We start from the raw sequence: 17,690 nt of genomic DNA, 5'->3' as shown, positions 1-17,690 counted from the left end.
AATTAGCGAGCAATCTAATTATTCACAATGACAATGAAATAGTCAAAATGAAATACTCTAAACAAAGCAATTTATATTAATTTTTAATTAAAAGTTACTGATGTTTTATATTAAATAACACAAATAAAAGTTTGTTATTTAATAAAATTAATTATGCATTATTTATTAAAAGTTAATTGAAACAAATGTATAAAGATAATCAATAAAAAAGTCTGTTAAGTAACCAGTTACAGTGAATTTCATTTTTCTGAATTATTAAACTTGACTACATATACACTGACCTCAGCAAAGTGAACACCTCCCTAAAGCAGACACTTTCTTCTGCCCATTGATGTCCACTATAGAGATGTTTCACTGTATAAATATATATTTATTTCACCACTTCCTTCCTTGTCAGGTAGTGCTATATTTCTCTCTCCTCCTTCTAATACAGAGATATAATGGTGGTTAGGTTTTAAATCAGTGCACCAATAAAACGGCACCTCCAAAGCCAGGTGGGCAGGAGCAGCAGTGCGTAGCACACGCTTCTTGATTAGTCCGGGGTTCGAGCCCGTGACCACCAAATACAAAGGATGCGGAAAGGTCAGGGAATGACCACCGCATATCCTCGGAGCAATATGGCCTTAGTTGCTAATGCTCCTAAAAACCAGACAACAACAACAACAACAACACCAATAAAACACTTTGAAAATTATTTTAATGCTTAATACTATCTTCCTAATTTGGTGACCCACACCTTTTGATTACATTGATTAGCATCAATTTTCTCCCCGAAATATTTTCTCCCCGAAATAATTTCGGGGAGGAAATTGATTCCACAGATTTTTGTAGGACATATTTTCAAAAACTGAGGTATGTGCTTAAAAAGTTCTCATTGCCTTTATTTTTCAAATATTGTAGGTTAATGACTGAAAATCAAGACCTGTAGTTGGTTTAATAATCTTTTCAATTTATTTTATCAACCCAAAGGTTGCGGGTTCGATTCCCGCCTCGGGCTTGGATCAAAGTAATGCAAAAACCTTGGGTGGTGCATTATGGCCACAGAAGCCTATGTGCCAACAACTACCAAAAAAAAAAAAAATTCTATTTTATCTATTTATTTATTTTTTTCTTTCTTTTTTTTTTTCCAAGAATATTCTTAACATTTCTAGAGCATCTGGGAGCTTTCTACAACATTCGAGAATGTCCTGGAACAGTCTAGAATATTGTTCCATGCGGAAGAAAGGTTCGGATGTTTCTGAAGGTTCTAGAACTTTCAACACAATTCTCTAGAAACATCATGAGCCCTCTAGAAATTTCTCTACTGGTATATATATACGAGTGGGTTCCGCACCAAGCAAGCATTTTCATATTTGAAAAAGTGTTTCATAGAGTGAGTGGTGAATTAGGGTTTGTAAACAAGTGTTGTGTGCATTAGTGTAAATCATGAACTGTGTTTAAATTAGAAATAAAAATCTACAATTTATTAATTGTGTTTTTCTTTGTGTACCTCAACCATACATGAAATATGTCACGTTCTTGCTGAAATAAGTGCTGATAGCTTTTGCTACATTTGCACAGAAGTGGTATTAAAACCACAGTGCAAGCCACTGTAACAACTTGTGAGAAAAGCCTATGAACTTTATTTTGGATGTAATGTCAGAGATCAAGATAAAGTATGGGCTCCATAGATTTCCTGTAGCTCATGTTCAAGGACATTAACAGGCTGGCTTAGAGGTAGTCATAAATCAATGCCTTTTGCTGTTCTGGTGATATGGTGGAAACCTTGAGACCATATAAACACTTGTTACTTTTGCATGACCAATATTTCTGTTTTTTCTGGGAAATCCAATCATAAAGTAGAATATCCTAATATACCTTCTGCTCTAAGGCTGGTTCCTCATAATCATACATTGCCAGGGCCAAAACCATCGAAAAACTTATGGAGTTGACTCTGATTCAGGATCAGAAAAGGAGATTCTAGAAGATGCAGAACTCAGAACAAGTACAGATCCAGACTTTTTGACTATCGATACTGCAAGGCCACATCTAATCACTCGGGCAGAATTGAATGATTTGGTCAGAGATTTGGACCTCTCCAAATACAAAACTCAGTTTGGCACATGCTTCTTGATTAGGCTGGGGTTCAAGCCCGTGACCACCAAATACAGAGGATACGGAAATGTCAGGGAATGACCACCGTATATCCCCAGAGCAATATGGCCTTAGTTGCTAATGCTCCTAAAAACCAAATAACAAACAAACAACAAAACTCAGTTACTAGGATCAAGGCTTCAGCAGTGGAATCTTCTTGAAAGGGTGTCAAGGTGCCTTTTTATAGGAAGAAGCAAAACAATGACCTATTACTCCATGAATGGTTCTTTGGTTTATTGTAGCAATGCCCACAAATTAAGTACCAAGTAGTGAAGACTTTTCCTGGATTCATCCAAGGTCAGTTTGCAAGTAGTTTTACTCCATAATGGAAATAAGTATCCATCTATAACATTGATCCATGCAGTTCACATGAAGCAAATGTATCAGAACCTACAGGTTCTTTTGCAAAAAATATGCCATCAAGAATATAAATAGAATATCTGTGCTGACTTAAAAGTCGTAGCCTTACTGACTGGGTTGCAAGGTGGATACACTAAATACTGCTACTTTTTATGTGAATGGGACAGCCAAGCAAAGAATTGGCACTACAGGATAAAAAAAAAAAAAAAAAAAAAAAAGCAAGACCATTCAGAAACTACACCAGGCCAGAAAATTATAGCACATCCTCCTTTGGTGGATAAGTCAAAATTCTGTTTACCTCCATTGCACATCAAGCTAGGTTTGATAAAAATATTTGTGAAAGCAATGGACAAAATAGGAGGATTTTCCTGTTTGAGGCAAATGTTTCCTCAAATCAGTGAGTCCAAGATAAAAGAGGGAATTTTTATGGGTCCTCAAATCAAACTGCTATTCCAAGATAAGGAATTCACTAAAAAATGAAATGCTACAGAAATAAGAACCTGGAAGGCATTTGAAAACACCTGCCAGAACATTTTATGCAATTAGAAATCACAAAATTACAGTGAATGAGCCAATTTTAATGTATGGAGAGTTGGGATGTAACATGTCATTAAAGCTTCATTTCCAACTTTCCCATTTAGACTTTTTTCCTGAAAACTTGGAAGTTGTCTCCGATGAATGCAGTGGAAAAGAAGAGATTCAAAGATATTTCCCAAATGGAAAAAAGATACCAAGGAAAATGGAGTGCAAATATGTTGGCAGACTACTGTTGGAATCTTATACAGGAGACACCAACAGAACATTATATGATTTTCTGTTTCTATGTTCTTTTCTTTTTTTGAACATTTCATAGCAGTCACAGTACTGTTAGTCAGGGGGGGAAAAATTGGAATCATGACTTTTACGTTAACCCTCATTCTTAAATGCCAATATGTTTGGCATTTAAGAATGCCAAATTACCAATGTGTTTTAACCCTCACTAACATATCACTTGCCAATATGTTTTTACCCTCACTGACATATCAGCTGTTTACGATCAGTTTTTATACATAGATTTTGAAAATAATTCTTAAAATTTCACGTCTCAATTTCTACATGTATATGGTTTTGTGTTTACCCATAATACTTATGTTGACGTGTGTGTGTGTGTGTGTGTGTGTGTGTGTGTGTGTGTGTGTGTGTGTGTGTGTGTGTGTGTGTGTGTGTGTGTGTGTGTGTGTGTGTGTTTTAATGGATTACCCCAAGCACAAGAGGTAATAGAACCTGTAATACTTAGTACTTAATGCATGGGTTGAAGGTTAAGAAGATGAAAAAAGATACTTATTGACATTAGACTTGAATTTTTGAGATTGTAATTTTCAGGGAGGTTGTTCCAGAAAATGAAGTTGAAGGAATAAATGAGGAAAAAGAAAAGTTGGTTCTGTGATTTGAAGTCAGACAGTAAAAGGATACTGACTGGTTGCAGCACGTGTTCGGACTGGTTTGGAAGAGAGAGCGGGAATTATAGAAGACAGTACAGAAGAAGAGTGCCCATGGAAGTATCTGTAGAAAAGGCATGCAGCAGAAATGGAACGTCTATGAGACATAGAATGGAGAGACTCTTTTAGAGATGAGTCATTAATTAACCTAACTGCCTTTTTTTTTAATGGAATCTAGAAGCCTGAGAGCGATTTTGGGGGCACCATTCCAGATGTGGGAATGATATTCCATGGTACAGAGGATTTGTACAGAGTGAGCAGCTGTTTGAAATAAAAATAATGCCAAGGGTGAAAGAGAAAACTCAGTTTTTTAGATGCACAGGAAGCAGTATTTGTGGTGCTTATGCCAAGAAAAATTAGAAGTCAAGGTGATCCCTAATAGAGATATGTGATCTTGTCTAGAAATCTGAATGTCATAGGAGCAGAAGAATCCTTTTTATGAGATATAAGACAGGATTGAGTTTTAGAAGCATTAAAATGAACTAAGTTATCTTAGCCCCTCTGGAGAATTAACAGAGGTCAGCATTTAAGTAATTGGTAGTGGATATTCGAGATGTTGAAACTGTTTGGACAAGGCAAGGTTTCCTCAAACTGGATGGTGGAGTGCAATGTGCTATCACCAGCAAAACTATGGCTTTGCTGATGATAGCACATTGATTTCCAATCTATATGGAAGGAGGTCAATAATATACAAGATGAAAATAGTGGTAGAAGGAACTGAACTTTTTTTTTTTTTTATTATTATTATTATTATTATCAGCCATATGGTGCAAGGAAGCCTGAGGCTTATGCTACACCGGCCAAAAAAAAATTCCCTATTACCCTGAGAGAAAGAGAGAGAGAAGTAGAAAGGAATCACCAAGAAAGAGAAGAATGATGATATCCAGCTCAGGACCCTGGGTGTGCCAAGCCCATACTCACCAGATGTGAGCCCCTGGGGGTACACTAGCATTCATGGAGAAGTTAGAAGATGGACAACCATTTACCATCACCTGCAGTGAGCAGTCAGAGAGAAAACTAGATACCCAGTTACAAAAAACAGTTGGCAAACCATAAGATGGAAGTTTATTTACAAGACCTTTATGCCAAACACATTCAAAAGCCTTTGAAATGCCAAGAGCAAATGCTTGAGTTTCACCTGAATTTTCCATTGAATTTGTCCATAGATGGGTTGTTGTTGTTGTTGTTATTTGGTTTTTAGGAGCATTAGTAACTAAGGCCATATTGCTCCGGGGATATGCAGTGGTCATTCCCTGACCTTTTCGCATCCTCCATATTTGGTGGTCACGGGCTCGAACCCCGGTCTAATCAAGAAGCGTGTGCTACGCACTGCTGCTCCTTCCCAACTGGCTACGGAGGCACCCCATAGATGGGGTAATAAGCCAGTATATCACCAACGGATCAACACTAATGGAATTCATATTGGTGATCATTGATCATATGGAAGATTTCTAGATAATTTAGGAGTTAGCAGTTGATGGATTTCTCCATTACTTTAAAAACAGTAGAAGTAAGTACAGTTGGGTGATAATTGGATGGGAGATTTGTCACCCTTGTTGAGAACTCTCTGGATATGAGCATATTTCCAAGCAGAGAGGAAAACATCTCTGGATGAGAAAGAGAAAAAAGGGCAACACAGAACTGGAGTAAACTCAGGAGCACATGTTTTGAGAACAAGTGGAGAAATACCATCTGGATGTGGCACTTCTTTGGTATCAAGACAGTTCAAAATTCTTCTGATGTACTTTTGATGGAGGAAGATCACATGAGGAATTGAATGGAGTCTACTAGGAATTTTTCCATCAGGATCTGGTGCTTTCTTGGCATCAAGACAGTTCAAATTTCTTCTAACACCTTTTGACAGAAGATCACAAGGAAGCATTGAATGAAGAGTACTGGGAATTGTAAGAGGTGCTTTGCACAAGTTAGAAGAAAAGTAGGATGTCAGCTTTATCTTTGGCTGAAGTGGCAGTAGAACCATCTGGTTTTGACAGATGGGAATAGAAATGAGCAAAAGTTGCAACCAATAGCTTTAGCAAGAGACCAGATGCTTGACTACTATTTGGACAAGAAGCAAATTTGCAACTCTTAGCTTTTTTTGAAATCTTGTTTGGGCTGATTAATAACCGCTTTACAATTGTCACAAGCTTTGGTTTAGGCAGAAAATGAACCTAGATATTTGGATATAAGGCAATTGTGATATGCAACATTCTTATCTTGAACAGCCTTAGTAAATTTATTGGAAAAACAAGATTTAGATAAAGGACGAGATTTTAAGGTGTAGTGTGGAATAAAGGATTCCATCCCTACAAGAATAATTTTACTGACATGATCTGAATAAACATGCCATCAGAATATTTGAAACAGTAATTTGACCATGGAAAAGAAGAAAAGAAATCTTGCATTATCATTCCATTTTCAACTTCTGTTTTTCTGGAACAACCTTCCTTCATATGTATTTCCTGACAAATAATCTACAGAAGTTCAAATCTAATGTCAACAAGTATCTTCTGTCATCTTCTCACCTTCCAATGCATGCAGCGTACTGAGTACTATTTTTTCTAATACTTCTCGTGTTTGGGATTTTCAGTAAAAAAAAAAAAAAAAAATTCATTCTTGTGATGCCAAATAACACAAGGTAGGAAATGGCCATGAGGAATGACTGAAGAAGAATTGGAGTAGAGACCATCACCAAACTGTGATCTGAGGTTCCATAGAGGGACACTTACCTCGCCCATATACTTAAAATGGTTGTTTGTGACAAAAAAGATCAAGTTTTGTTAAGATAGTCTGGTAAGTAAATGAAAAATCTGTGTGAGGTCATTAGTAATTGTAAAAGCCTCAGCATTTCAACCAGCTGGGTCCATGTGACTAGAAAATGGAAGCTGGCTGGAGTTGTGAACATTAAAACCACCAAGAAAATTACCTTACTGTTAGGAAAGTTGGAATGGAGAAAGTCAAGTTTCAAAGATGGTAAGTCAAAGAGTTCTAAGTGATTAGTGGAGTTGGGAGAATTATACAGGCAACAGATAAATTTGACAGAATGTGGTATAGAGATTTTAAGCCAGAGAAGATACAAAAGAAGAGATTTCAAACTAATAAGTCTCTGACAGGGAATATCAGAGCAGACATATGCACAAGTACCAGCTTTGAAGTGAAAGGAATCATACAGCAAATAATTGGGAGAACTGAGATGAGCAGTGGTTGAATCAGCCAATAATTTGGATTCTGCCAGAAAAAGTATGTGGGGTATGACCAACTGTAAGTGGAAATGGGCATCATTGCGATTGAAGCCAAGACCTCGTATATTTATGAAATGAATGAGGAAGGGTCTGTTTTAGATTTTTTTTTTTTTTTGCAGATAATTTTGTTGTATTAGTTAATGGTGTATTCAGTAGTAAGAAAAGATGTTGAAAGAGATGGGGGGAGGTTGCTGGAGCTTTGCTCAGAAGACTAAACATTGTGTTCCACCACTTCAAGCCTGCAATAAGCAAGGTTGATGAGAGTTATCTACCACCTAATATTGCCTGGTAACACAGAGGGACAGCATTCTTCCTTGTGGTGTGGGTACCACACCTCAACCCCTGCTTATATTAGTTTGCACCTGGGCGGTCACCTCCAGCATACTAGGTGCCATATTTCATGAGTTGCATATGAGGGTTATACCAAGCATTACTAAGTCCCACCATCATGAAGGTGCAAGCAAAGGATTTTGCTAGCAGAGAATGACCAGACTTTGCCGAAATTCATTGCACCTGACTTGAGTGTCACCTGAATATCAGTTCCTTCAGTGTTTGACTTCCAGAGCAAGTCCAGCTTGACATACCTGAGTGAATATTTGTGATACCCTGAAGGACCAATGTATGACCAATCAAGGTCTTATGTAGGATGGTCCCTAAATGTTAATTCAACTCTGCCATGGTATATACTGTGCTGGTACAGAACCCTGTAAAATGACCAGTAATGAGGATAGTGCTGTGTTTCTGCAAGGTGTGTTGGTTAGTTGTTTCTGGCCACTTTACTCTTGGGAAGTAGTAATTACAAGGAAGACTGGCACCTCTGTAGCCAGGTGGGAAGGAGCAGCAGTGCGTAGGCGCACACTTCTTGATTAGACCGGGGTTCGAGCCCGTCACCACCAAATACGGAGGATGCGGAAAGGTCAGGGAATGACCACCACATATCCTGGAGCAATATGGCCTTAATTGCTAATGCTCCTAAAAACCAAATAACAAACAAGGAAGACTGATTCCTAGTACCCATAATATCTATGTTTTATTACAGTTTAGGAAGTAGATGTGACACATCTGTTGTATTACCTACAAATAATAATGTTTGCACCTGGTCATAGAATGCAGTAATGTTTGTGAAGTTAACATGTTTAACCTTGTCTGTATGCCTGTCACAGAAAGACAGTTGTGGTGTGAGTACATGTATAGTTTATCCACGTATCTGTTGTATATTGTGTTTCTTTTGTATTTTTAATAGCATTGTATTGTTAAAATGTTTCAGCAGAAGCAAAGGAATTGTCTTAATCATCCTTACAAATTCTGTTGCATGTGTGGACAGTTACAACAAAAACTCAGAGAAAAAAAAATCTATGGTATTACTATACATGCACATTCTTTTACTTTGGTTGCATTATTGGTAATCAGCACAAAACTTGGGCTCCATATATGTGCTGTACCTGCATCACAGATCTGAGGATGTGGCTAACTGGGAAAATTTAATCTATGCCTTTTGCTGTTCCTGTGTAACAGCAAAACACAGGAACACATATTTTTGCTTAACAATAATATAAGGGATGCCCGTAAAAAGAAAGCACAGCATCAAATATCTAACAGATCATCTGTAATAAAGCATGTTCCTTATAGTGACGACCTGCTTATACCAGATTCCCCAAAATCATGAAATAAAAGAAGTCGTAATGAATATAGTCAGGATTCTTGTGTTTCAGACTTTGCTGGATCATCCACTTCAATAGATTTGGACTACCAACCAGAGAATTAAAAAACACAGCACTTAATTAAGCAAGAATTAAATGTTTAGTTTGTGATTTAACCTTATCTACCCTTGATTATAGGTTACAACAGCGAAAGTTACTTGAAGCAGGTACTAAAATTACAGTATGTTGAAAACATCACAGTGTTTTCAAAATATTTCATTATGGAAGATGACATGTTTCTGTAAAGATAATGATATTCTGAATGAACTGCGAATGGAACACAATCCTGACAGATGATGCCTCATCATTTACTGATGCCTCAAAATTAAGTTTAATAACAGTTTTGCTTCATGATGTGCCAAGACACACCAAGCAAAGTACGTTGACCTTGCTTCATATATTTCGTTGGATTACTCACTGCTCTATAGGGAGATTTCACAAAATACTGTTTTCTATATTTGTGGTACAGTTATGCAACAGAAAAACATTATATTGTGCAGCAGTGGGAAATGAGAAGGGAATTTTTACCAGTGAGAAATAATATAAAATATATTATTTCTAATGCACTGGTTGAACCAAAAAAGGTTCTTCTTCCATCTTTGTGTATAAAGCTTGGGTAAATAGACTTTTGTTAAGGCCCTGGATAAAGAAGGAAATGGATTCTGCTACCTAAGGGAAATGTTTCCCAATTTAACAGATTCAAAACTGAAAGAAGGAATTTTCACTGGCCTCAAATAAAGAAACTTCTAAAGATGTTAGATATCAGCTTTGTCCAAGTATGGGCTGCTGAACCCACAACTACTTTACTCTTTTTTATTTTTGTTTTTGTTATATATTTTATTTTATTTTATTTATTTATTTTCTTTTTTGTTATAAATCATGAATTATTACTATTTGCTAACTTTTCTGAAATGTAACACAGTGCATACATTAACTTGTTTTCCTCAAAATATGAGATGTAAGTGCTTTTACATCATATCTATGATGTAAAAGCAGTACCAGCATCGCTGGGATGCTGCCATGGTGTGGGGGATTGCTGCTGGTTTCTTAAAAGCGAAAGCAAAACAGACTATAAGAAAAACTCTCTGAGTGCAAAGCAATTCTAAGGAAATATAATGTTTATAGTATATTCTTTGTTTGATTAAAGTATTTTTAAATAAGACCTGTTTTTATGACAATTTATGTATTATTGTGTGATATTTTAAATTGGTTCCTTAAGTTACTAAAATTTCAGTGTCTTTCTATGGAGACATAATAGAGAAAATTTTGGTACTTTTCGAATCGCTGGATCATTCCTTTAGAATCTGAAACTTTTGCTCTGGAGGTACAAGATTTTTTTTGTTTGCCAGTGTAATTTTTGCTTTTTTGATGAGTGCAATGATGCATTCTGTTATCAAAGAGAAAATATTGTCTTACTTTTTACTTCTCTGCAAAGTATAGTGGAGAAATATTCCATAGAAAGTACCATTAATGAAGGTTATTCGTTAATGGCATCTTCTCTCTCATTCTGTGTACCTTTCATCCACATAATCGGTGGTACTCATTACATACGTAGTAGTGTGTTTCTGAGCCCAACAGTTTGTTGATGAGAAGCAATGAGATTGAGCGTGAATGAGTCACAGAATAGCTAGGGAATGATCATGACCTACCCATTGAAATTCTTATTAATGAACTTTGTCTCTTTAAAAGTAGTTTCTTTATGAAGTGATATACCACTAAAGTGATATATCACTTCACAATACCACTGTTTAGAAACTTTTATGAGTAAATGAGTCACAGAATAGCTAGGGAATGATCATGACCAACCCATTGAAATTCTTATTAATGAACTTTGTCTCTTTAAAAGTAGTTTCTTTGTGAAGTGATATATCACTTCACAATACCACTGTTTAGAAACTTTTATGAGCTGTTCAGAACATTTCATGAAATTCTTTAAAATACAGTTCAGGACAACTATTACACTCTTTTTAATGCCATCCATGCAAGAAAGTCTCTTTTTTTCTTAGAAAAGAGAACATAGTTACAGAGAGGACCAGTCTGGAAAGTTGATGATCAAGCTGCAGGTTCTCCCCCCCCCAAAAAAAAGACATGTCAAAAGCACATTATGAGCTAGAACATCATCTTAGAGAAAAATCCATTTAGTTACTAAAGATATTTTATTCTGCATTGTAGAATTCCTTAAAGAAATCTCGAATAATAAGCCTGTTTAACTGTTTCGCCAACAAGGGATGGATTCCAAATGAACATTGCCATTGATATTAAAAAATAAATTAGTGTTGTTTGCTTTTGGTAATGGGGGAGTTTTCCTTGCTGATTCTAGTTCTTGCTTTAGGTAATTTTTTAACTAGAGTTTGCTGCCATTTGTTCTCTTGAAATATGATAGATAATTTCAATTCTTCAACTTTTGTGGTGAGCCTCTGGGGAACCATCCTGGCAAATACTTTTCTCACATTAAAATGTTGTGAAAAATAGATGAACTGTTTCTTTAAGTGAGAGTTTTCCAAAAGAACCAAACCTGTCACTCTCCTATCCTTTCACTTGGTCCAGAAGTTTGATTTCCACTTTGTCCATCATCACTGATGTCTTCTCTGCTTTTTTTTTTTTTTTTTTTTTAACATTTCAAATCAGTCATAAACCTACTGTTTAAACATAACCTCCTTATAAACTTTAGTTTAATATTAAGATTTTTGAACTGCTTCATTTTCAGATTTCATCAATCAAAATTCGATATTAATTTTTGTTCTAAAAATTAATTTCTTTTTATGACATTTCAGAGGAGAAACATGATCTATTTTGACTCTAGTTGCTAGCAGTAGATTAATTTAGTTCTATGAATATGCTAAAACACAATAGTATATCACCCTATAGGAGCTGCTTAAAAATTATTTTCATTACTTTATTGTCACACTATATGTATATTGGAATAGTGGGGTGCATATCCGTGTATAATCAGATTTTTTTTTTTTTTTTTTTTTCTTCTTCTTCTTGTCTTTATAGTTTGGCAGCATCATATATCTTGGAATAGTCTTACATTTTTCACATTTATTTGGCAATCACTTTTTATTAGTGGCTGGGTAGCGTGGATCTCGATAAATGCTGCCCTTCATGGTGTATGGGTGGGCTGTCTCCTAGTTTGCCAGCTTTATCAGGTATGTTTTTGATATATAACCATTTTATAATTAATTTATCAGTAATGAGGTCTGAAATTAAAATTTTCATTTTCCTCAATTAGCTAAAACAGAACTAAAGGTTTCCGTATTTTGGATAATTAATATGTTTGGATTCTACTTGAATAAAAAATAATTCATTAATAAATTCTATTTTTTCTCAGGATAACCAGAAGAGCTTACATATGCATTGTGGCTATATATAGTTAAATCAAGAAAAGATTTTTCAGTGCCACAGTTCACAGTGGGCTCTGTAAATGTATTGCAGGCCATTCTTTAAAAGTCAAGTTGCTATACTGCCAGCAAAATTCAAAAAATTGAAAACTAGTTTCAAAAATAAAAAAGAAATTTGTTACAGTGTGAGATACTGCTATTGATGGTGTTTTTTTTTTTTTTTTTTTTCTGTCTTATTTCAGATTTTAATATATACCCCTTCATATCAAACTTTAAGTAACTTATCCAGAAATGACTTTTAATATTGTGCCATCTCATTATTGCAATACTCAAATTTCATAACAAGCATAGAATTTTTTTATTATTATTATTATTATTATTGGATCCTGCCATTTTATTCTTTTTATTTTTGCTTTAGAAAAATAAAATGAAAAAATCAATTGAAGATCTTAATATTCATTACTACTTACGTGACTACTGAATACGGTGCTGTTTCTTGTATTCTGTCTATTTGTGAACTCCTCTGACCGTTTGGTCGTCCCGGAGTATAAACAGAAAATTTATTTATTTATTTATTTACTTTTCAGTGATATGGACTTAGGCAGTATTATATGTGTTAAACATAAAAAAAATATAACAAACAGAATTGCAAGTAAGCAAAATAAACATTTCTTGCACTGATTCATAAAAAATGCAATTTCAGAATGAAAGAATTAAAAGATATACAGAGTTTATTTAGAATACAAAACTGCAAATAATAAAATGACTGATTATATCCAAATGAAAGAATTGGAAGATATACAGAATTTGTTTATAATCCACAGGCATTAATAATAATAGAGAAAAAACAGAATATTGTTCTTTTGTTCGTGTTTTTTTTTTTTTTTCCCTCTCCTGTAATTTTTCACCCCAAACCTCAACATAAAGCTTGTAAAACAGAAACACACAAACTGTGGTCCATGTGGGTCTGTGAAAAGATGGAGCCTCTGCTCCACTATTTATGTGCACCACAAATGATTTATGTAGCAATAAAAAAAACTAACCTACCCATCACAATTCTGAGATGCCAGTTGTTAGAAACTTCTTTCTTTCTCTCCCTCTCCCATTGTTTTCAAAAGCCAAGAGTAAAATGACTTCATACATACAGACAGGTGATTGTGCTGTATTTTTAATTTTATTGTTGGATTTTTAAAATATACGGATTTTAAAATCTGTATATTTTTAAAAGTGGCAAATTTTGACAGTGAGTTAGAAATATTTTTGTTTCTTAATCACAATGTTTTATTATTTGGAACAAAAAAATATATACAGTGGAACACCGCTTTACGATTGGTTCACTTACGATGAACTCTCCATAATAAAATACTTCTCACTATATGATATGTAGTAAGCGTAGGAGGAATATTATCCATAGGCTATAAAAGTAAAGATATAAAACACAAATTTACACTTTATCATCTTACTAATTAACAAAATTAAATGATAAGTGAAAATCGGAAGAAGATTAGCAAAATAAAAATATTACGCTTATGTACATTGCTTAATTAATACATACTGTATGTGCATACTAACTAATTGCTATTTTTGTTCACTGACTTTTCTTTGTTTTTTGGTTGTAAAATTTAAATCAGTAAAAAAGATACACAATCAATAACAAAGAACACTGAACACACAAATTGTAACTAACACAATATGTGCAAGTGATATATGGAGTGATAAGTTTACGAAGCTTAAAAAATAGGAATGAAGAGAAGATTCTGAAAATGTATTTATGTTTTTCATATGATTGAAGATTCCATGGAAGGGGAAAAATTTCATCATAATAAAGTAAAAACCCGCAGAATTCCAGCTTTCGGTATTATTGCAAATCTAATAGGACCAAGTTTACTACTCTTTTAGCCGACCGGGCTAGCCAGGTGGGTAAAGTGCCTGCCTGCCAACCCAAAGGTTGCTGGTTTCGAATTCCGGCTCGGGCGGCGCCTCCGTAGCCAGGTGGGCAGGAGCAGCACTGCGTAGCACATACTTCTTGATTAGACCGGGGTTCGAGCCTGTGAGCCACCAAATATAGAGGATGTGGAAAGGTCAGGAAATGACCACCGCATATCCCCGGAGCAATATGGCCTTAGTTGCTAATGCTCCTAAAAACCAAACAACAGCAGCAACAACAACCACCTCGGGCTTGGATCAGAGTAAAATGCAAAAACTGGGGGGGGGGGTGCATTATGGCCACAGAGGCCGATGCGCCAACAACTAACAAAATAAAAAATTAAAAAAAACTACTCTTTTATAATAGATTGCACTAACAGAAAAGTCCAATAAACTGGAAACTGCAAATTGTTTTTATTTTTTTTTATGGTAGTGACCTCTAGAAATGTGCTTTAGAAAAATATCACAAAGGCATTCAAAATTGATTCTTATAACCGAACATATGATAACAATGAAAGTGTAGTGCATTTTAATGATTTAAATTGGTTTTTCAAAACTTGATTCTATAAAGTGGCTTATTCTACTAACAAGTGATCACATTAACTGGTGCCTACTTATTCCACTTTATGATGGGCTTATGATTGTCTCCGACCAGATCATGGTGTTCTTCCTCTCAGCCAATAGCAGCGTTTGTAAACATGTTGGCTGCACATTTTGTTTTTGCATCCTTTAGTTGAAGTGATTTTTTGTGTTGTGCTTATTTGACATAAATTTACTGTATTGAATTTATTTGTAAAATAATAGGAGGAGTTTACCTCAATATAGTACATAGAACACTTCCGTATGATACTCTCCAGAAATTAAAGCGAAAAAATCGAAAAACTTACATTAGAGTAAAAAATAATTAAAAACTAATTTAACACAATTGAAAATATAAAAATAATCTAACGAAAATATTCAAAACAACGACGGAATCTGCATTGGGCTCAGAAATACAAATATTAACTAGCAGGTTCTTAAACAGGGGTTATCCCCTTACCACAATAAACCGAATTAGGGTACAAGCTAAGGATAGGATATAAAATACTACACCAACCAACAATAGTAATATATCAAAAAATACTTTATTTCTGTCCCATATGTTGAACAGTGGCACAAACAGCTTAATAGATTCTCTAAAGATACCGAATTTAAAATTGTGGCTAGGCCAATACGGAAATTACACACTATACTGAACAATCGCTCGGTTCTTTCCGCGTTCACAACACAAATTAATGACCCGGTATACAACATTTCTTGCAGTAATTGCGATTCGTCTTACCAAGGTTCGACACATTTTTCTCTGGATATCCATGTAAATCGACGTGAAGCCTCAGTTCGTGCTTCTCATTTAGCAGCGTCAGAATTAGCCTTTCATGCCATTAACGAAAAACATACTTTTTTATTTAACGAGCCAAAATACTTAATGTCCAACGTAATTATACGTGACTATTAATTGCAGAAACCGTAGAAATTAAATTACATGAGAATTCTGTTAAGGTTCGTCGGCCATATTTGATCTCCGATGCGTGGACCTTTACACGCACATGCGAAGACAAATAATCACTATTTAAGTTTCGTGTTCAACCCTATTTGGTAATTTTCATTCCTGTGATCACGACATACAGTCGAAAAGCGTTGTCAGCTTCAGGAAGGAAAATCGTTTTGAATATTTTCGTTAGATTCTTTTTATATTTTCAATTGCTTTAAATTGATTTTTAATTGTGTTAAATTGATTTTATTATGTTAATTTGATTTTAATTGTGTTTAATTGGTTTTTAATTATTTTTTACTGTAATGTAAGTTTTTCGTTTTAATTTCTGGAGAGTATCATAAGGAAATGTTCTACATACTATATTGAGGTAAACTCCTCTTATTATTTTACAAATATTAATATCAACGTAGAACGTATTGAGCAATACAGCTCTGATTCATACTATGTATTGAGTTCATGTAAATATTATAACATTGTGTAAACTGATAAATCACCTTTTTAGAGAGATAAATAGCTTAGTTATTTGCCAAAAATTTCAACTTCCGAGGTCTTGGAACAAATTATCAAACAACATTGTATTATTGGATTCTCATTACAATGTTTTCATGATACGGCGGTGTCTCTGGAACAGATTAATATCATAAAGAGGGGTGTCCACTGTATATATAATTTAATTTTTGGGTGTACTGGTAAAGCTAAGAACCAAAAGAGGTCCAGGACCAAAAATGTTTACATGACACTGATGTAAAGTAGTTCCATTCTCCAAACGTTAAGTTAGTACTGAAATTAGATTTCCTGATTTAATTTAACTTCTTATCTGAGTATAAGGAATCTGAATATGAAGTAAAAATGTGAATTTCAGTTCTGAAATAAGCAAATCAGATAATCTGTAGGCTGTGTGTGTATTGCAGTATCACTGTACAGAATTCCTCTGATTAGGTTTCTCTTTCTGCAGAATGCACATGGACATTTGCAGAACTTAGAGCATAGTGGGAAGATGTCCTGTGAGATGGGAAGATGGCCTTTCAGAAGGGTTTCTAGTCTTAAATATGACAAGCATGGCAATTTCAAGGTTGTGAGAATATTAGGAAACTGAGGAAATGTCTATAAAGTAGGCTCAATGTTGGCTAGGGGTTAATACATCCTAGGATTACAGCAAGGCATCCTCTTGAGCTCTCAGTTCAATTCAAGCAAACTATATACAGACTGGACTTAAGAAAAGGGAATTCTGTAACTTGCTTCATTTTCCCTTTTTACAAGAGAGCCCATCTGATTTGGTGCATACAAGGCTGTCTTTGGGGCCAAGGCCGATTAGTCAGTGTTCTGTTTACAGATGAATCAAGGATAACTATCAAACCTGATTCTTGAAATATTCTCACACAGCTCGTGTGTGAGAGTCATGGTGGTCTAATTGTCTTCATACATGTCGTGACAAATGGCCACACCAATCTATATATTTTTAAGTGTGCTCCCTGACTACTCAATAGAGCAGTGCCAAGACATTAATAAATTCATAGCTTAACAGTTGCAACAATATTTTTTGATTATTAGAAAAATGAACAAGTAAGAATTAAGATTTTACAAATAAGTAAGAAGTAACATTTTTATATTTTAATATGAAATTGATTTCTAGGATGAGATGTCTTATATATTATTAATAATAAAAATAGGCCAAATTTAGATTGAAGAAAAGGAAAGTGACTACTTTCCTTTTGCCTACAACAAATTCTATCCCTTACTTGTATCATTGGAGGGTGGAACAGACATCCAGTCTGCCTATTGATTATTATTGTATGGAAGTTGGCCGTGTTTTCTTTTCCCTAACTTGTAGTGATAGTGAGACTTCTCAGGAACTGTGAATGGGTTGGACATCCCTTTATTGTGCGAAATAGATTGCAGTAGTGCCCTTCTAGGAACTGAATGAAGAGAACTAGCATACAGTTTTGGCCAGCAAACAGGAACCAGATTCCTCTTAG

The 17,690-nt window shown here is 34.9% G+C and overlaps 1 protein-coding gene across 1 annotated transcript in view; it reads left to right on the top strand.

Annotated features, from left to right (window-relative positions):
- Positions 1–17,690, top strand: part of Hip14 (palmitoyltransferase Hip14) — a 329,449-nt gene that overhangs the window by 247,378 nt on the left and 64,381 nt on the right. Inside the window, exon 12 of the mRNA XM_090386835.1 lies at positions 11,911–12,062. Within this exon, the coding sequence (XP_090242961.1) occupies positions 11,911–12,062 (152 nt within the window). The remainder of the gene's footprint in view (positions 1–11,910; positions 12,063–17,690) is intronic.

This window comes from Mastigoproctus giganteus, chromosome 12 (genome assembly GCF_048544385.1).
Source record: "Mastigoproctus giganteus isolate SK-2022 chromosome 12, ASM4854438v1, whole genome shotgun sequence".
In the NCBI taxonomy this organism is placed as follows: domain Eukaryota; kingdom Metazoa; phylum Arthropoda; class Arachnida; order Uropygi; family Thelyphonidae; genus Mastigoproctus; species Mastigoproctus giganteus.
The sequence above is the reverse complement of the archived record's forward strand: the minus strand, read 5'-3'. Positions and strand labels throughout refer to the sequence as shown.